Here is a 21,721-nt window from a genome sequence, read left to right as displayed (position 1 = left end):
ACCCCTCATCGCTGTACCCCATTTGAGAGACCTCAGAGAGGCCAACAGCAGGGGCCCCGATATGACCGCAGGATGCGGCATAGGTCCAATAGCAATGGGCTCTAGAAGGGGCCCGCGGCCTAATGCAGATCAGGGCCAGGATCCCTCTGACAGACCCTGAGATCGGGCTTTTGAAGATACTCCTGGGGATGGATTACTAGTGCCAGAGGCAGTTCGCCGTTTCTTCTCCAGACTGTCCCTTTTCTACCGTGCTTGGCTCTCCATCGCTTCAGACCAGTGAGTCCTGAACACAGTCCAAAGGTGATACTCTATTCCTTTCCTTACCTCCCCCACTCCTCCCACCCCCCCCCCCCCGACTCCTCTCATGAGAGCCTGCTCAGGCAGGTGGTCTCCTCCCTCCTATCCTTGGGAGCAGTAGAAGAGGCCCCATTACCGTTCAGGAGCAGGGGTTTCTACTCCCGTTACTTTCTAATCCCAAAGGGGCCTTCGTCCCATCCTCAACCTCTGAGGACTCAGTGCCCACATAAGGAAGTCACAGTTCAGGCTGGTCACGCTAGCCGCCATCATCCCCTCTCTCGAATTTGGAGACTGGTACGCCGCCCTTGACCTCAAGGATGCTTACTTTCACATTTTGATTGCCCGGCATCGCAGGAAATTCCTGTGCTTTACAGAGGGCAGGGAACACTTCCAGTTTGCAGTCCTGCCATTCGGCCTATCCACAGTCCCCAGGGCATTCACCAAGTGCATGGCGGTAGTGGCTGCCTTCTTGAGGCTCAAGGGCCTGCATGTATTCCTGTACCTAGACGACTGGCTGATCAGGGGCAGGTCCAGTGTACAGGTGCTCTCCCACATCGGGCTGGCCAGGGACACCACCTCCAACCTAGTCCTTTTCCTCAATGAGGAGAAGTCTACTCTCACCCCCACCCAGGTGATAGAGTTTGTGGGGGTGAGGCTGGATTCCACCTTGGGCCATGCCTCCCTACCGAGCAACAGATTTCTTGCCATGCAGACAATCATACAGCAGCTCCAGTTGTCCCCAATAACTATGGCGAGGAACTGCTTGAGGCTGCTAGGCCACGTGGTGGTGTGCACCTTCGTAGTACAGCACACCGGGTAGCACCTTCGGACCTTCCATTCTTGGCTGACCTCGGTATTCAGACCAGCCCGAGACCGCTTGGATATGGTAGTCACAGTCCCGCAACAGGTTCTGTTGTCCCTGAGCTGGTGGCTCTCAGAAGACAGCATGAGAGGCAGCATCCTCTTTGCCCAGCCTCCTCCCTCGCTTCAGCTGGTGACGGATGCTTCTGACACTGGTTGGGGTGCTCACCTGCGAAGCTTGCGGACACTAGGTATGTGGTCGGAGGCGGAGAGAGAACTCCACATAAATGTCAGGTAACTAACTAACTAACTTGCTCTGGCGTGCAAGACCTTCATGCCCCATCTGAAGGGCAAATGTGTGTCCATACTGACAGACAACATGATGGCAATGTATTACATCAACTGTCGAGGGGGGGCATGTTCCACTCCTCTGTGCTGGGAGGTTGTAGTCTTATGGAAGATGTGCATCGCACAGGGGGTACATCTGCAAGCAGCGTACCTCCCGGGGTGCTCCAATACTCTGGCAGATCACTTCAGCAGAGATTTCTTATCACACAAGTGGTCCCTTGAGGAGGTAGCCCTTTCCCTCTTCTGGAGGTGGGGAACTTCCCAACTGGACCTGTTCGCATCTCACACCAACAGGAAATGCCCCAAGTTCTGTTCGTACAGGGGTGTGGGCGAAGGTTCACTAGAGGACGCCCTGGTAGGGAGGTGGCCAGCAGGTCTTCTCTATGTCTTCCCGCCCTTCCCTATGCTGCACGATGTGCTTATGAGAGTCTAGAGGTTCAGGGCCCCATCAGCACTGATACACAACCCTGGTGTCCCTATCGGTGGAGGACCCCATTCCCTTCCCTTTGTCTCTGGACCTATTGACACAGAAGCTCGATCAGGGTTGGCTCTGCCACACGAATCTGCAGGCCCTCCACCTGTCAGCCTGGAGAATCAGTGGCTGAAGGGCGGGGAGCTCCTTTGTTCAGACTCAGTCAAACGAGTACTAGTGGAAAGCAGAAAACCCTCAACCAGGGTGACTTACTGGGCCAAATGGAAGAGGTTTTCTATATGGGCCTCGGGAAAGGGAACGGATCCTGCCAGAGTCCCTATTCCACTCATTCTGGACTACTTACTCAAGCTCAGGCAACAGGGGTTGTCTACCTCATCTCTTACAGTGCATCTGGCCTTCCATGAGGGGGAAATGGGCATGTCGGTTTTCGCACATGATATGATGAAACGGTTCTTAAAGGCTGTGGATATGTTGTACCCCCAGGTCAGGCAGCCGGTCCCCCAGTGGGACTTGAACCTGGTCCTCCGAGGGCTCACTAGACCCCCCCCTTTTGAGCCACTAGCCATGGGCTCTCTATCTCACCTGCCTTGGAAGGTAGCCTTCCTGGTTTCCATCACTTCAGCAAGGAGGGTATCTGAGTTGAGACCTCTGTCCTCGGAACCACGTTTTACCTGCTGATGTCTAAAGACAGAGTGACACTAAGATCGCACCTGGTTTTTCTCCCCAAGGTAGTTTCTCCATTTCATGTGTCTCAGGAAATTTTTCTCCCGGTGTTTTACCCGAAACCACACGCAAACAAGACAGAGAGAGAGCACTCCACACATTAGATGTCAAGAGAGCTCTAGCATTTTATTTAGATAGAACAAAATAGTTTCATAAGTCAACTCAGCTCTTTGTCTCAGTGGCAGACAGAATGAAGGGTAGTCCAGTGTCGCTGCAGAGCCTCTCATCTTGGATTACGTTGTGTATTAGAACCTGTTATGAGGTCAGGGGCACTACAGCCCTACTGCTGAAGGCTCATTCGCAAGCATAGGCCTCTTTTGTGGCCTTCTTAGCGCAGGTCCCGATTGCAGATATATGCAGGGCAGCTACCTGGTCCTCGGTCCACACGTTCACCAACCACTATGGCATTACACAGCAGACTAGACAGGATGTGGTAGTCGGCATGGCAGTGCTGCAGTTGGTTTTTTCTAGGGTTTCCGACCCTGCCTCTGGGGTTTAGATTGGAATCACCTAGATGGAATGGATATAAGCAAGCACTTGAAGAAGAAAAAAAGGTTGCTTACCTGTAATTGTTGTTCTTTGAGATGTGTTGCTTATGTCCATTCCAAACCCACCCATCTCCCCTTGTCAGAAGTAGTATGTGAGAAGGAACTGAAGGGGGAGGGGACCAGCAGGGGGTTATATGCATGGCTATTCCGGTGCCACTCCGGGGGCTCCCTGGCTGGCCGAACGGGTGCTTCTAAGGGCAAAAAGCTTCCAGAACTTGTGCACAGGGCACGCACACATCTACATGGAAAGGACATAAGCAACACATCTTGAACAACAGTTACAGGTAAGCAGCCGTTTGTTTGTTTTTTCCTGGCACAAGCAAGCCCTTACATGGCTTTAAGTTATAAGAGGAATATGCATACCAAATTTGGTGCTCTTAGCTTTTACCATTTAGGAGGAGTTCTTGAACAGATATATAGTGGATGAATGCACATGGAGAAACCAAAGCACAGACATATGAAATTTGCTTGAGGTTATGCAGCAAATTTGTTATGAAGCCAGGCATAAACCCAAATCACCTGCCTCTCAATGAAATGCTCAACATTTTCCTTTTCTAATAGAACTTTGAGTGTTATATTCTGTATTCTAAGCAAGGTGCTGAAGAATTTTCCAAGGCTAGATGTCAGAAGGATTTATCAAATACTAAGCATTTTGGCTCTGCTGCATGGTTATCTGGCTGGATCAGGAATGAAGGGTTTGTCTCTAAGACACAAGCATGTTGAGAGCTCTAAAAATTAGGTGGTGGTACATTGTAAGAACAGATACGTAGACTTTGAATGTTTTAACTTTGATTTTACTGTGCATATTTCTTTGTCCATTACCCAGTTTCAAGAGAGATGCTTCTCTGATGTGATGCAGATCTCAAGTAAGTTGGAAGCATGCAGGCAGCTCTCTTGTGATGGAAGGTGATATATACATGTTAATTTAGTAATGGATGAGATAGTGTGTTCTTATTTCATTCTCCCTAGAGCCTTGGAACCTTAGGGGAGGGGAAAGACTGTAGCTTTACAAGAGCACAGGTGAGTAGTGGAAACTTTGAAAGTCTTCTGAAATCCTGCTACCATTGAAGGCAATGGTAAGGCTTGTATTTCATCCTCCATATTTCTATTGACTCTGAATCTAGGTTCTTTCATCTCAACACAAAAACTGAGGTTTTGCATCCCAAACAGAATGTGCGTTTGGGGCATTTTCTCTCCTAAATCATTAAGATATTGACCAAACAGGATCCATTCTGGCAATGTATATGAAACTCTACACTGAGAACGTATAGTTGGGCATAAAATTGTTTGTTCTTACATTGTCATGTGTAAAAGAAACATTTACAAAAGGACATACTTCTGACAAATGGGATAGATTTTCAAGTCTCTTGGCAGCTCAGGAAATGTAACTTCTCTCATACCATAATAAAGGCAAGAGACTTTGGTTATACATCAGTGAATATGCACAAGACAGGCCTCTATAGTAGGATGTGCTTTAAATCAGCTTTTTTGTAAAATGTGCCCTTGACATTCATGGCACTGGAAGTCATATGAGTTTGTTACAAATTAATTGGATTTTGAAGTACTGTGCACACAGTGATAAATGTCATGCTCGTTTAGGCAGCGCCTGTAGTAAGGAGAAGGTAGAAACCATATCTTCCTGGGAGGGTGGGGCCCTGGAAGCATTCTACAGACTAGCGGTGTTAGGCTGTTGCTATCTCCACTCCCACCATACATCCTTGTGGCTTGGGATATTGTGTGATCTTGAAAAAATGGATTTAGCAGATCCTGTGCACCTCCGACTGCTGAGATTGCAATTCTGCCTAACCTTTGTATAGTCCATTCAGGGGAAAAGGCTCATTACCGTGATGCCCTACCCAGAACCTTACCTAGAAGGAAAAGTCATAACCTGGGCCATCACAATGAAAGATGATGTTCTTTGCTGCTTCACTAACATAAATGTGGTCACCTTTTGTTGTCAAACCAAAAAAAGGAAATGTAAGTTATCTTAGCCAAATACATTTGCATTTGGTTAATCTTAGTATCTGTTCCTGATGTTATGTTTGGAGCTTGATGGCTGATTGGAGATGGAATAAACTTGAAACATGAATATGCTAACTTTGCAGTCAGACGAGTAAAAGAGAGACATAAACAGATCTGCTTTTCATTTGGTGAAATTGCAAGTCCTCCTTTAGCAGCTTTAGACATCCAAACTACTTATTTTTCCCTGTGTGCGTAAAAATACTGCTCCTTGAATCTTGTCTGATTAACATGCATTGCAATTAAGTATTTTTCACCTGCAACATCTTTGCCAAGTCATTCTTTTTTAAAGGTATATAACCAAGAATCAGAATATGATGATAAATTGCATGAGGTAGGGGGTGGGCAATAATTTTTGCAGGAGGGCCACTTAATGAACTTTTGGTATGGGGTAATGGGCCGGCTCCACCCCTGGAAGGGGAGGGGCTGGGGACTAACCTCCCCCCAGAATTGTCTGGGCCAGAGGTTTTGAATTAAAACACAGCATAGGGTTCATGGCTCCTGGCCCCTCCGCTATCGCATTGCCTGTCAGCTGCCCAGGATTGCTGCAGCTATTTAAAGGGCTTGCAGCTCCAGCTCCTGCTGGAGGTAGTGCTGTGACCAGGGGCCACGAGACATTTAAATAGGATTCTGCTGCCTGAGCCACTGCTTGGAAATTCGGTGGCATAGGCAGCAGGATACAAATAGTGGCCAGATGCAGTCCATGGGCCGAATCAGAGTGTTAGGCGGGCCAGATCTGGTTCCCTGGCCACATCTTGGCCAGCCCTGGTATTAGACAATGGAGACAACATTGTGCCAGTGGGCGTGACTACAAAATTACTAGCATTTTACTTTAGCATCGTACGCTCATGCAAAGATTATGCAGTAGCAGCATCATTGCCCAGAATTCATTATCATAAATTGGTGTGGTTCTTGTGCCATGCTGTCTGATCATTTTGCAAAATTTACTACAGTTGTGTATTCTCTCACTTTGCTTTCCCCACTGTCTAGACATTATGAGTGTTTCAGTAGAGCCACCACACTCATCTGTTCTAAGGAATTATTGGCGCCACCAAGTAAACTGCGCTAATGAAAGGCATCACTTTTCTCATTTTAGTTAAAACTTTTGCAAGGAAGCTTCTTTCATGCTGTCTTAGACATCTGTCTTTTCGTATAGGCTGCTGACTGATGATCTGAAGATTGTATTTTTGGCTGGGGTTCCTTTTCAGCATGTTATAGTGTCTTTGGTTTCTGAAGCCGAGAAGCACAAAACAACTTGACACTCTAGCAAGCACAGAAGATGTAAAACATCAGATCTGGTATGAAGCTGCCAAAAGATTATGTAATGCATAAACTAAAAATCAAATTCTTCTTTGCTAGCATGGATTTTATGTTCTTTAATTTCAGAATCATTACATTAATCGATTGTGATTTGAATATTGGCACTAATTGTATCTGCCTCAAAACTACAGCGGATCTAGAGCAAAATGTAGCTGTTTGAATGGTGCCAAATTGGAGTGATGGTGCCAAATTGGAGTGATCTGAGCATAACTTGACGTAATTTAAACATGGCCAAATAACAGGGGTTTTGAAGCAGATCCTCTTTAAGCAGAAGTGAATAGAAGTAATCTTGAGTCAAGCTAGCACGGATTCTGGACTGGACTGTGTGCACAATCAATACTGGAGTTATTGGTCAGTAATTATGGGCCTGTGCAAAAATAAATATCATGAGTGAAGTTTCAGCATGGAGCACACACTGACTTTGTCATCATAACCTAACAGTAAAAGGTCACACAAAAGCCAAGTAAATGATTGATGAGTATGTAAAAGTGGGATGATTTTGGGTATGGTGCTGTAAAAATTAGTAACTACATGCCCACTGCATAGGCTTTTAAGGCGTCACTCCTTTGGGGAAAGAGAAAGTATCAGAAACAAGTAAAGAAAATTACTAGCGGGAATTCCTTCATTTGAGCACCTGAAGAAGCCAGTGATGCTCCGCTGTGAGGATTATGGGACTGTGAACCAGAGAGCTTTCAAGGCAACCAGGGAAACAGACCATAAAACTGAGAAAAATGAACAAGGGAAAAAGGAGCTGTCTGTAGATGGGTAACCACCTTCCCAGTGTGCCAGACAGGCACTGTGTGTGGCCAGCACAGGAACTGTCTTTGTATGTTTGTAAAAGAGAGGCTCGCTTAGGAAAATGTATAGTTTCTAATGTGTTGCTATGTCTAAAATAGAAGCTGTGTGCATAATGTAACCCTTTTTTACTGCAGTATTATTCCTTCTCAATAAACTTGCCTGGCAGCCTTGGATTAAATTCTCTGGCTTGACCTTTTTCACTAATGGTATACAGTAACCTACTCCATTGAGAGCTGTTAAAGATTCAGAAGGGACCAAGTGGAGGGGAATACAAAGAGAGGGGCAGGGATAGGTTCTAAGTCTCTGAGCGTACGTCTACACTACAACGTTAATTCAAACTAACTTAGTTTGAATTAGTTAATTCAAACTAACTTAGTTTGAATTAGTTAATTCAAACTAAGCGAATTCGAACTAACGCATCTAGAACTAAAAACTAGTTCGAATTAGCGTTTTGCTAATTCGAACTAGCGCGTCCACATTAAGTGGACCCTGAACCAGGCTTAAGGATGGCCGGAAGCAGTGCCGGCAGGGCATCAGATGAGGACTTAGAGCGTGGAGCTGCTGCCTCAGGCTAGCCGAGGGCTGTGCTTAAAGGGTCCCGACCCCCACCCCGGACACACAGTTCTAAGGGGTGCCCCGCTTGCAAAGCAGTCCTGGCTTGGAGTGCCCTGAGTGCCCACACTGGGCACATCACACCACTCGGCCATCAGCCCGGCTGCACTTGCCGCAGGCTGCCATCTGGGGAGAGGGGGCAATTGGGGGGCTGCAGGAGAGCTTCCACCCCCAGAAGCCTGTAGAGCCAGCCCAGTCCTCCCCATCGGGGGCTCGTGCCCCATTCCTCCCTCACCTCCTTCCACTTACCCTTCCCTAGCCCCTCTTCTTGATGTACAAAATAAAGATAACGTGTCTTCCAAAATGGAATCTGCCTTTATTGAACAAAACTGGGGGAGACTGGGAAAAGGAGGTAGGAGAGGGGAAGAGAGAGGCTGGGAGAGGGGAGGGCAACTAAAATGATCAGGGTTTGGGAACAGGTCCCATATGAAGAGAGGCTAAAGAGACTGGGACTTTTCAGCTTATAAAAGAGGAGATGGAGGGGGGACAGGATAGAGGTCTCTAAAAGCAGGAGTTGGGTGGAGACGGTGCATACAGAAAAGTTCTTCATTAGTTCCCATAAAGAAGGACTAGAGGACACCAAAGGAAAGGAATGGGTAGCAGGCTTCAAACTAGTAACAGAAAGTTGTTCTTCACAAAGCAAAGAGTCAACCTGTGGAACTCCTTGCTGCAGGAGGCTGTGAAGGCTAGAACTGGAACAGAGTTTAAAGGGAAGTGAGATCAAGTCATGGAGGTTGGGTCCATGGAGTGCTATTAGCCAGGGGGTAGGAGTGGTGTCCCTGCCCAAGGTTTGTGGAAGGCTGGAGAGGGATGGCACGAGACAAATGGCTTGGTCACTGTCTTTGGTCCATCCCCTCCAGGGTCCCAAGGGTTGGCCGCTGTCAGCAGATGAGCTACTGGGCTAGATGGACCTTTGGTCTGACCCAGGACGGCCATTGTAAGCTTAGGGCTCAGGGTCGGGGGTCTCAGTGGACCCCCTTGATTCTCTTGCACACCTGCTCCTGGGTGGCCAGGCTGGCAGCTATCCTGCCCAAGCCGGCCACTTTCCTTTGCCTAGTGCGCAGATCGTGGACGAGGTCCACGATGTCCGCACTAGCCCAGGCGGGTGCCTGCCTCTTGCGGTTCTGGGCAAGCTCCCGGGAGCCGCCAGCCTGGTCCCGGGAAGAGGGGGAGGGCTGGGGGGCATCGGGTGGGTGGCTCGATCCGTGCCAGGTGCAGGGTCTGCTGGCTGGGTGCTGGCAGGCTTGCACCTGGCACAGGCACCGTAGCCAGCCCGTGCCCCTTTAAGGGGTCCGGGGCCGGGAGGGGGGCAGTAGAGTTTCCCTGGTGTTGGCCAGAGTGGCCACCAGGGAAAGCTGGGGAGGGCTAGCCTCCCACTAGTTCGAATTAAGGGGCTACACACCCCTTAATTCGAACTAGCTAGTTCGAACTAGGCTTAATCCTCGTGGAATGAGGATTATCTAGTTCGAACTAAGCGCTCCGTTAGTTCGAATTAAATTCGAAGTAACGGAGCGCTAGTGTAGCGCCTATGAAAGTTAGTTCAAACTAACGTCCATTAATTCGAACTAACTTTGTAGTGTAGACATACCCTGACTGTCTAACAGTAGCCAAAAAAGAAGTCCAGGGTTCCACATAATTAATGCAAAGGATCTGATGCACCACACTAGTGTAAGGATTAGTGTATAATTGTCTTAAGTCACTGTTTGCAAGTCAACTAATGTATTTAATTATATCTTGGCACTAAACATACATTGGGAAGTTTCCACTAGGATTCCTTTGACTGCTTCAGAAATCTCTAAACTTTCCCAGTTCTGCAGTGATTGGTTATTTCCAAATAAGTAATATGCTTAGTCCTACAATTTGACATTGTATCCAACCTGAAGCATGATTTACTGTTCCGTATTATCAGATTCTAATTTGTAAAAGAATCTGAGATTCTTTTTGTTTTCTAGACATTAAAACTGGGATGAAATTGGGTTTAAAATTCAAATAAAAAAAAGGATTTTTTTTTGGTGTGGAAACAAAACTTTCATAATATACACATTTTACTAAAGCATAACTGAATGTTTATATACAAAGACTTTTTTTGTTTTGTTTCTCTAAACGTGTAGTTTTTTCAGAACTCCTGGTTTGCCTACACATCACATAATTTTCCTCAAAGTATCCACCTTCATGCTAAGCCTCTTGCTGTTGTGGAAAAAGTTGAAAATAAATGCTTTGCCGTTCAGCAGCTTCAGGCAGTGTCCTTAGTTTGCCGTGCCACTTTCCTGAAATTGGGAAGTGTATCTTGATGACTGTTCAAAAAGCCAGCACAGCCAGTTTTACATGGTCATGGTTAGACTTATCTATGTAACAAGTAAATTACCTTTTCAGATTTCCAGTGCCATCTTTAGTGGCAAAAGGGAGAAATATTCTGGCATAACAATTGTAATCTGCTGCAAAATTCACCTTGAGGAAGGAGTGAAACACCTGGATGAAATTCTAAAAAGAATCTTTGGCAGCAAACACTTCCAGGACCATTTCTCACGAAGTGTTATGTTGACGGTTTTGAATGCTTTTTTGGTTTTCATGTTCTGGAGTTGGAAGGATTTCCAGAAACAGATGCCATATATTTCTCCTGCAGCTTTTATGTTCAATTCAGCTGAGATTTTGGTTGTCCGCTTCTGGTGAACATATGTATTGGCAAACTCCAGGAATTTTGTGTATCACATAGTGACTCCAAATTTTCAATAATGAACATTAACCTCTGTGCACAGGATCTGGCAGTCAGTTTCGTTATTGGTCAGTCTCTGTTCAGAGTTTCTGCTTTAGAACCAACAAACTCAGGATGATCTGTACATTAGCACAGTCCACCTGTTTAGCAGCAAAGTGCTCATCCCTGAGTGTGGCATAAAGGCTAGATAATTGATAGATGGATTAGCAGTTCTCTCTCTGTGCAACAGACTTCAACTTGTTTGCATGCTTGAAAATGAACTCAAATCCTATGATGCAAGATTCCGTGTCTTTTGTTTCCTCAGTAGCAGTCACTGCTGACAATGCAATGTTAATCAGATGAGCAGGACAGGTAATGTGTACAGCCAGGCCAATTCTGTTAGTTAAGGTACATTTTCCCAAGTTATTTGTTATACCTCAGATATGTCAGTTATTACTGTATTGACCAAACAGGTCTAAGCAAAATGGATGAATGTGGTATCAACACAAAACCATGTGGGTTTATTTGTTTTGAATTTTTTTTTTTTTAAGGCCAAGAATTGGATGGTCCAAAGCATCAGGGGACTTACCAAAAATAAGACTAGACACCACAATTCCAACAATTTAGTTACTAGAGTACCATTGTTTCTTTCTGATACTGTTCAGTTGTCTGCTTTAGGAAGGGCTTTTGCTGCTGAAGAGTATTATTGCACAAATATCAGTGGAAACAAAGAGCATGCAGGAATTCAATGACACAGTCTTGCTGAGTCCTCTGTTTCATGAAAGTCCTGGTGAAAACTATTGATGCGCTCCTGTTTATGCCAAATCTCACTTTCTTTAAACTTCTTGTCACTAGCTTTCCACATGCTCCTTTATTCTGTCAGCTTGAGCACTGATCTCCATGCTGCAGAACTTGCAGGGCAATGCATCCTCTTCATTCCTGTCTTTAATTTTTTTGAAAATTGCTAAGCACAGATTTTCTTTTTTGTATTCAGGCATCAATTTGTGTGTTTGCCCCATGTTTACCTTTTTAGCTTATCTGTTTATATTTGTGGACGGTTTGAATTCAGCATCTCACAGATGAAATAGGTGGGCAGCATCTCCCTGTGAGCCAATCATAGTGTGATATTAATGTTGCCTGATATTTTCTGATCTCCACCTTGTGTGTTCTACATTTTACACTGAAGCAATGTCCACAGTCTCAGTGCTAGAGGATACAGCATAAAGTGCTAAACAAAAAAGTACCCCTCCCAGAATAGTGAGTAGATAGATAAATGGGTATAAATCTCCTTCGCTTGGAAAAAATGGTAGTTTATTGGTACAAATAGGTAAAGTGTTCAGCATTTTCAGTTTACAATATAGGTATAATGTGAGCTTTAGTTTGAAATCTTAGTAGGCATAAAACACTATTTGCATATTTGTAATTTGTAATGATTTTGGAAAAAAATAAATCCCATGGTTTCATTCCTAAATGTTAAAACTTACTGTATTTGGGGCAAAGACAATGCATGTGGGGAACACATGAGGTCATGTTCCCCTACAGATTTCTGTCAGGGTTTCTATGCCCTACCCGGAACCCCCCTGCAGGCACATGAGGTTGCCAGTAGAACCTTTAAATAATCCTTTTAACACTCCCTCGTATTTACATTGTCTCTGCTTAGTGCAGGGCTGGACAAAATATGGCCCGCAGGCTGAATCCGGCCTGCCAAGCCACCAGATCCAGCCCATGGATGCAATGGGGAGCCCCAGGCAGGCTCCCTGCTTGCCTTGCCCCACCCGCACGCTGCTCAAAAAAGCAGCTGCCAGGCTGTTTCTCTTGCACCACTGTGTGTGTGGGGGGGAGGGGGAGGCTTCATGCACTGCCTCTGCCCCCAGCACAATCCCATTGGCTGGTTTCTAGCCAATGGAAGATTCCTGTTTTGAAGAACAGGCAGTATATGAAGCACCATGGCCACCCTGCTTGGGCTCATAGTTACTCGTACATGCACATGGCCCCTGAAGCCTGTGCACAGGTGGGGGCAGGCAGGGAGGCTGCCTGAGAAATGTGCTGGGCTTCTGGCTGGGAGTCACCCAAGTAAGTCTCCTGGCCGGAGCCTGCCTCTGGCACCCCAGCACCTCTCTACACCAACCTTCTGCCCCCCCCCCCACTCCACATAACCCAGACCCTCTGCCCCCTCCTACACTCATACCCCCTCCCAGATCCTGCACCCCAGTCCCGTCACAGGTCACAACCCCCTCCTGTCCTAGGTCACATCCCAAATTCCTGTACCCCAGTCTCTTGCCCTAGGTCCCAACCCGAACCCCTGCACCCTAGTCCAGTGCCCAGGTCACAACTGCCTCCACTCAAACTTCCTCTCAGACCCCACATGCTGTTCTCAATCCAAATCCCTTACCCCAAGCTTCCTTCTGCACCCAACCTCCATCCCAGACCCTTGACCAATGTCCAAAATCTTGGAGAGGCACCCTCATCAAAAATTATTGCCCACCCTTGAGTTTGGGGAAATACTTCCTCAAAATTCTTCAGTAGCTCACTTTGAAAATTGCTTTTGCAGTTTTAATCTTTAGAAGCCCTTAGCTAATGGAAATGAATATATTTTGCATGACCTAAAAGTGAATTTCACTCTGATAGTACTTTCTCACTGAGTTTGGCATTTGTCTTCAATGATCACTTCTATTAACTCAATTGTATAGAAAATATGCATCCATCATTTCATGATGAGATTTTACAATAAATTGTCTGAATAGTCTGATTCACATGTATTTATTTTTATATATATTCTTTCTATGTAAAGGAGCAGACTGAGAAGAGTTATGAAGGAATGTCACAAAACTGAATGACAGACCTACAAAATGGCAGATGAAATTCAATGTTGACAAATGCACAGTAATGCACACTGGGAAACATAAGCCCATCTATACATACAAGATGATGGGGTTTAAATTAGCTGTTAACACTCAAGAAAGATATCTTGGAATCATTGAGCAGATGTTTTTAGAGAACCATCTGCAATGTGCAGCAGCAAGCAAAAAGCTAACCATGTTGGGAATCATTAAGAAAGGGATAGATAAGACAGAAAATACCATATTGCCTCAATATAAATCTATTGTATGCCCACATCTTGAATATTATGTGCACATGAGGTTGCCTTATCTCAAAAAAAATGTTAAAATCAGAAAAGCTACAGAAAAGGACCACAAAAGTGATTGGGAGTACAGAACAGCTTCCATATGAGGAACAATTTTATGAAAACTGGGATTTTTTTTCACTTGGAAAAGAAAAGACTAAAGCAGGATGTGATGGAGGTCCATAAAATTATGACTGTTGTGCAGAAAGTAGATAAGGAAGTGCTATTTACTTCTTTTCATAACACAAGAACCAGGGGTCACCAAATGAAATTAATAAGCAGCAGGTTTAAAACAAACAAGAGGAAGTATTTCTTCATACAGGGCACAGTCAAACTGTGGAACTGTTTTCCAGAGGAGGATGTGAAGGCCAAGTCTATTACAAGGTTAAAACCTAAAATAAAATTTAAAAACTTGATACGTTCATGGAGGGTAGGTCCATCAATGGCTATTAGCCAGTATGATGTCCCACTGTCCCTAGCCTCTCTGCCGGATGCTGGAAATGGGCAACAGGAGATGGATCACTTGATGATGATTTGTTCTTTTCATTCCCTCTGGGGCAGGTGGCATTGGCCACTGTTGGAAGACAGGATATTAGTCTGACCTAGTATGGCAATCCTTATGGATGCGTGAACAGAGTTGGCATTGGAGTTGATTGCAGGGGTGGGTTCTTGGATGAGTATGATGGATGTGTGCTGAGTGGTTACTGGAAATCATTTGTTTGAAGTTAGGGGGTTGTGTGTAGACAGGGATTGGCTTGTTCCCCAAGGTTGTGAGAGTGAGGGGTCTTTTTCCAGGATAGGTTCAAGACCCATCTATACAAGCGACATCATCACAGGACCTAACCACATAAACCACCACATCAGAGGCTCGTGTAACAACTGCACATCCACTAATGTGATCTATGCCCTCAAGTGCCAGCAATACCCCACTGCAATGTATACTGGCCAAACTGGACAGTCTCTACAAGAAAGGATTAATGGACACAAATCAGATATTCGGAAAGGTAACACAGAGAAACCTGTTGGGGAACATTTTAACTTGCCTGGGCACTCATTAATTGATCTTAAAGTTTCTGTATTATTGCAAGCCAATTTCAAAAACCAGCTTGAAAGGGATACTCCAGAACTTAATTTCATTTACAATAGAGATCTAAACAAAGACCTTGTGTTGATGGCCTGCTACATTCCACATCCAAATGACATACAAAAACAAGCATAGGGTATTTAAGAGCACGTAGTACGCACTGTATCAGCTTCATTTAGCATGGACACTCTAATTGGTATTTCCACCCTGCTTTTTCCTTCTCTTCCCCTCCCCTCTTCCCTTTCCTTCTCTGGTATTTATTTGGAAACTGGACCCCTTAACTCCATTCATCTGAAGAAGTGGGCTGTGCCCACAAAAGCTCATGATACCATCTACATGTTTTGTTAGTCTCTAAGGCGCTGCTAGACTATTTGTTATTTTTAAGGGTTTTTTTTTTCAATTACAGATTAATACGGCTACTCCTCTGAAACTTTAGATGGTGCAATATTATTAACTGTATTTGGTCTTCCACAGCGTCTAACTGTGTGGCTATCAATCTTGAAATCGGCATTTGCGGTTCGCTCTGTAGCAGGTTTGGTTCAGGTAGAGAGACTTTGGAGGATGTCATATTGTGTCAAAGCAACTAAAGTTAATTTTTGTTAAGTCTGTTGCTTTAGAAGGAGAGAACAGAAGAAATATAATCTTGATCTGGCATGATAATTCTGTTCTGGGTGACCCTAGAAAAATCTTTTAGAGGGATACACATTGACTAGGCAAAGTTGTGAACCTGAGCCCATTGTCTGATTATGCATACGTTTATGTACATCTGCCAACAACTTACTACTGAAACAGGATTGCACATTATTCTGTTGAGCAATGTTTGTTCTAATGGGCCTCACAATGCTGAGCCAAATGGATGCACTGAATGTAAAAAACCTACTTTCACAAAACACCTGCATCTTATATAGAATTGTAGTGCATTTGGCTGGCTACAGAGCTCCCTTTAACTGCAGCTGTGCTGTATTTTTTCATAGAAAATCAAACATTTGTTCTGCTTACAATATCTTGCAACATTTCAAGGCAGAGGAAATTGGGCATGCACTGTAAAAGTAAGGCTGCATGAAATATGGTGGTGACCTTAATTATTTTCATTTGGTACATATGTGCTTCAGGAAGTTTGACCCTTAACATGAATTTTGCTTTATGACTCCCTATCTTTCACCTGTTCTCCATTAGATGGAACATTCCTTTTTCTGACAGATTGATTTCTCCCTCTCCTCTCCCCCCTTTTTTTTTTGCTGGAAGATGTTATCTTTCATTGCACTCTGAAATTTAAAACAATGCTGCCTCATTAACTATACGTTTTTGTATGCATTTCATGCATCCGGACTTGTATGTTAGCTTTCAGAGTTCCTGTATCATGTTTCACTTTGTTACTTCTCTCTACCACATGGTAAATGTTACTGTTCCACATTTGGCTACATAATGTAGAAAAATACGTTTGGGGAAAGTTATTCTTACATTATGCTATTTGTGCTTACCGATTTGTACTAATATGCCATTCAGACTTGGAGGATTAAAAATGGCATAATTCCTAATATACTCCAGTGAAGATAAAATAATATTTACTATGTTAAACTCTCAGGTCATGCCGCTGAAGAATTTAAACTTCCACTTTTACAGTGGTACTTAAATCTGCTGCTTTAGTATAAATCCAGACCTTCATGGATGAAAAATTAGCTTTGAGAGCATGTGATTATTTTTTGTAAATCATAAAGATACTTATTAAACTATTGTACAATAATTAATCTAAAATATTTAATTTCCCCCTGCCTCACACCGTTCACCATTTTATTATACAATGTTAAATTTGGATTGTTTCCCCCTCTCTCAATCCATATATCTTTTTTTAAAAAATTCAAAAAGTCAGAAAATTCATAGTTCTGAGAGCAAACTGCCCTAAAGCTTTAGTTCAGCATAACATGTTAGCACGTTTAAATTTTATCACATGCTTAAGTTACTATTCAGTTAAGCTTTTGAGTACATGCTGAAATGCCAGTGACTACTCTTGGGGAAAACAGCAGTACCTTACAGTATGTAGTGAAAGCTATCAACTATGGTAGAGTAGCTTCAGGGGGTAGCTGAGTTACTCTGTACAGGATAAACTTAAAAAACAACAAATGGTCTGGTAGCACTTTATAGACTAACAAAACATGTAGATGGTATCATGAGCTTTTGTGGGCACAGCCCACTTCTTCAGATGACTGGAGTTTTATGGTAGAGTAGTCAACCAAGCATGGAAGCAAATTCCGGAGCCAAATAATTTTCACGTCACCCTGTTTGTCATAATGAACATTAACATCGATGGGCTGTTCTGATTTATCACACACAGTGTGTTTTCTTGGAAACTCAAAACCTGGAACTGGGAACTGGCAATAAGGAGTCAATGCAATGCCACTTAGTTAAGTTGTAAGCCAAAAATAGCTCTCCAGCAGTTGGTTGCTCAGTGTGAAATGAACTGCTGCTCCCAGTCTCCTCTCTTTAGTTACCAAATGTCCACATCACAAGCCAACATCATCACAATTGGCACCATTGTCTGCAGTATCAGCAGACAAACCAAGGACTTGCTTGTTAAGAAATCTGCACTGCCCTGTCATCTGTAAATATGGCCCTTGAAGCACATTGGCAGGATTGCCTAGGTAAGTTTACACAGTTATTGCCATTGTGTTTGACACTGTGGTATAGTAGCTAGAATACTGCACTGGGCCTGTGACCCGGGTTCCTATTCCCAGGTCTGTTACAGGCATTCTGGGTGACCACAAGTAAGTCACTTCGCCTCTAGGCTTCTAGACTTCTGGTGGTATTTGGTAATGGTGGTAATGATGCTGCCCTCCTTTTGCAAAGTGCAGTGAAAGCCTATGGATGAAAAGTACTGTATCAGAGCCTGATGGTGGTGGTATTTTTAAAAGGGTAAATGGAGGCTTTTAGTGCTGCATCTTTCATAAGCACTTGTGATGGACTCCACTCATGGCTGGGGGGACACCTCCTCCTGGCGATTCTGGGAACTAGCTGATAAGTTGATGTCCCTTCCTGTCCTCCCTTCCTCCCCTTCCCTCCCCCCCCCCCCCCCCCGCCTCTCTCTCACTCCTGGAAGTCCTGCTTCCTGTTTGTGACTCGGCCCTCCAGCCATGATCTTTTCCTTACAGCAGGGGTGGCCAACCCATTCTGGGCAAAGAGCCAGGATAGCAGTGGATCCAATGCAAAGAGCTGGGCAAAGTTGTCAAGGGGGGGAAAAAAAAAAAAGCTCTGCCCTGTTAAGAAAATGCATTTGAACGTGTTTAGAGATTTTTTTGGACACATTAGGCTCCTACCAGCGGACACCATTTTTAATTCTACATCTTTCATGGCTGTGCCAGACGGGTCCTCTGCCCAGGTCAGCACAGAGAGCCAGGACGAGAGGGCCATTTTGGGGATGCGGGGGCGGCTTATGAACCATGGGAGGGGGGGCTTCACGAGCTGCACCCTGTGGGGGGTGGAGAGGGAAGAGCCACATGCGGCTCACAAGCCTCAGATTGGCCATGGCTGCCTTACATGATATCAAAGTTTTGCAGGGCAAACTGTTCCAGGCAATGCATTCTCCACTGCCTGGTCTGTGCCACTTCCCTAGTAGCTGGTGGGAGAGCCTGTACCCCCCCTCTAGTCTGGGTTCCAGTTCAGGAGGTCCTCTCCATCAGCAAAGTTTTGTGCCAACCTGTGCCTTGCTGCTCTTCCCTGAGCCTTTCCTACTCTTCTCCACTCTCTGAGTTTGCCAGTTACACATCTCCCTCCTACCTGGGAGTAACTATTGGCTACCTGCCTCTCTATCCTCAACTTCCAGGGAGTGACTACAGAGTACTTCCTGCAGCCCCTAGCTCCTCTCAATGCCTAGGCTTACACTGATACCTCCTGTCCAGCTGAGCCACAGCCAATTCTTGCTTACTGGCTCCTCCTCCAGGTGCAGCCTGAGCAATTAATTGGCCCAGCTAGCCACTTTCAAGGCTTTCTGAAGCCTACATCTCCCTCCCATGCTGCTTAATTGACTAATGGGCCCATTTGGCCTAATTCAGCTTCTCTCAGGGTGATGTGGGGAGTACCATATTCCTATTGCAGTACCATATTGACTTATAACAACTGAACAGGTTACATCTATAATAGGCTTAAAATGTAAGACTGGTCAGAGAGTGAGGTCGAAAATGAGATAGGTGGCTTACTTGCAGACCGAATAATTATTTTGTTTACTCTCATCATCGATATGGTATGTAGATTACTTCCCTCCCTCACATATAACTATAATGTCTAAACAGCACTTGTCCCAAACCAGCAAGTAAGAGAAGTAAGAGAATTCTTCAATTGGAATTTGAATAGTTCTTAATCTTTTCTCTTAAGTTGATTTGGGATATACTCTGACCCCACTTGGCTTTTAAAAATCTGTTTAATATGTGACAACAAACTGCAATGATGATACTTTAAAGTGGACATAATATGTAGAGTAAAGTTCCATTGTACACTAGATAATGTACTGATGTCTGCCTTATTCTCACTGTAAAATATACTGCAAGTAGTAGGACTTTGACACAGGTCATCCTGCCAAAACTACCAATACTTTAACTAAGGGGAACACTCTCTTGCTGGATATTATTGGACATTCAAACAGATTTTATGTACAGAAGGAATATTGGTGAAGACACCTATATAGTGTGGTATACTTTCCATAAAATCCCAAAGAATCTATGTTCTACAGAGACCAGAAAAAGAATTTTTAGTTTAACATGTAGTATATTGAATGAACTTTGATCAGTACAAGGCTTATATTGTGAGCATAATCTGAGAGTCTAAGAAGTGAGTACATAGCTTCAATTTTTCACTTTCTGGTTCAGGTTTAAGTGTTTACAGAGTCACGTTATTCTGCATTGGAAGCATGGGTATTCGATTTGCAAGGCCTGCCTCTCCCTTCATGCTTTTGAAAAACTCTTGCCACATACAGATTCATTAATAAGAGCTCAAACTACAAGTCCCACAATTCTCAGCAACTGGGGAGTGGTGCAGAAATGTTTCCAGACTGTTCACATGGAGATAAGGGGGCAATGAAGAAATAAACAAACTTGCCAAGGTAAAAGGACTGTTCCAGAAAACATCATTCAGTGTGAAAAACACCTTTTGGAGTGGAGTATGTATGAAAAAGAAAAGTAGTGGAAAGGAAGTGGGGCTCCAGTACAGCTTATTCTCCTGAAAATATTTAGGAAGGTAAATCAGGCGTTTTCTCCCTTTTGTACAATAGAAGCTATGATTAATATATCCCTAACTTTAATGGCATTTGTTTGAATGACTAAACACATTTTGTAACAATTTTGGTAAATACTGCAAATATCAGTGCAATGCATTTTAGATCACTGTCCTAACCACAGTTTTGTACAGAGGCTTATACTGTTTTTCAAATTGTATAAAATCATTCTGTCCCCCCCTGAAGCAAATCCTTTTACTTTTCTTTTGATAAAGGATGGGGTCTCTAAAATCCTACAGCTGTGAGCAATGTGGGAATGATTTTGTGAGCCACACTGCCTTGAGGTATCATTTCAGAGCAAAACATCTTGGAAAAGTTCACTGTGAAAAATGTGGTAGGGAAGTTTTGAAAGAGAGACTTCGGGACCATGAAGAGGTAAAGCTGTTTGAGAGCGCTCATTCTTTCTCTTTCTCACAACATAGATTTGATTGTTACCAGTCTCTGTTCTTCCTTTTGCTCTGTATGTATTTATTTTTTCATTCAATAGAGAAATTTACATTAAAACTGGAAGTACATTTTGTAGCTGAAAAATAGCTTATATATGCAGTGAATAAACATATCTGAATGTCTGACTGTGCTATAGATAAAAATCCTACCTTAGCAAGCAGATAGACTGACTAACCCAACAGATTTTATTCTCTCTAACTTTTGTGCTTAATGCATTCCAAGTATAGTCTGCCTGTAGGAGTGCATCTAGACTGGCAAGATTTTGCTCAAAAGCGCTTGCTTTTGTGCAAAAACTTGCCAGCTGTCTACATTGGCTGCTTGAATTTGCGCATGAGCACTGACTTTGTAATGTACAAAATCAGTGCTTCTTGCGCAAATACTTTCATGCTCCCGTTCGGGAAAAAGCCCTCTTGTGCAAGAATACTTGCACAAGAGGGCCAGTGTAGACAGGGAAGAACTGTTTTGCGCAAAAAAGCCCCAATGGCTAAAATGGCGATCAGGGCTTTCTTGCACAAAATCACATCAAGACTGGCCACGGATGTTTTTGCACAAAAGCACTTTCCGGTAAAAGTATTTCCGCAAAATCATGCCAGTCTAGACACAGCCTAGGTGTTTCACATCCACATCCAAATGCAACAGTCATTTAATTTGTTACATTTATAACATAGTGCCATCCCTGTCAAGGAAACGTGAATTAGTTTATATAAAACTATACAGAAAATCAAAGAAACCTCCCTGGATTGAACCCAATAGGACTTTGAGAGTAAATGGCATGGTACGTAGGGAAGTTCCCACTGTGAAAGGCAGTTTGCTTTTAGTCACATGAAGACTTTTCTCATTAAGACCTTCAAGTACCTGTATGTGGAATGAAATATGGCACTGTCTATCCAATTCACTACTGCAGCCATAGAATGATTTTATTTCACTGCTGCTATATATACAGAAATCACCAATGAAAATTCCACATCCAACTGCAGATATCACATTTACCATTATTATTATTACCACCATTATTTTCTAGTCTAAGCATAGAATCCCACAGTGTAGGCTCTTAGCATATGGGCCCACTGTAAGTAGAAGTAGAAAGGCACTTGGAGACTCTTTAAGATAAAGGCTGTATACAAACCTATTTTCTTCTTATGATATATTTGGTGCATTTGTCTGTCCATCCGTGAGTCCATTTGTTCAAGAACTCCTCTAAATGGTAAGAAGTAG

General features: G+C 43.9%; 1 protein-coding gene across 4 annotated transcripts in view; it reads left to right on the top strand.

Annotated features, from left to right (window-relative positions):
- The first annotated feature begins 12,443 nt into the window (after positions 1 to 12,443).
- LOC102451369 (2'-5'-oligoadenylate synthase 1-like) overlaps positions 12,444 to 21,721 on the top strand; it is a 28,981-nt gene continuing 19,703 nt past the window's right edge. For 2 of the 4 annotated variants that reach the window (XM_089779311.1, XM_075932086.2), the window contains exons 1-2: positions 18,285 to 20,022; positions 20,275 to 20,434. In XM_089779311.1, the coding sequence (XP_089635437.1) occupies positions 20,276 to 20,434 (159 nt within the window). In that variant the 5' untranslated portion in view covers positions 18,285 to 20,022; position 20,275. Of the gene's footprint in view, positions 17,439 to 18,284; positions 20,023 to 20,274; positions 20,435 to 21,721 lie in introns of those variants that run through there. The other 2 variants (XM_025188349.3, XM_075932091.2) reach the window with 2 other exon arrangements.

Source organism: Pelodiscus sinensis, chromosome 6 (assembly GCF_052426305.1).
Source record: "Pelodiscus sinensis isolate ZL-2025 chromosome 6, ASM5242630v1, whole genome shotgun sequence".
NCBI lineage: Eukaryota > Metazoa > Chordata > Testudines > Trionychidae > Pelodiscus > Pelodiscus sinensis.
This window is presented reverse-complemented; position numbering and strand designations above follow the sequence as displayed.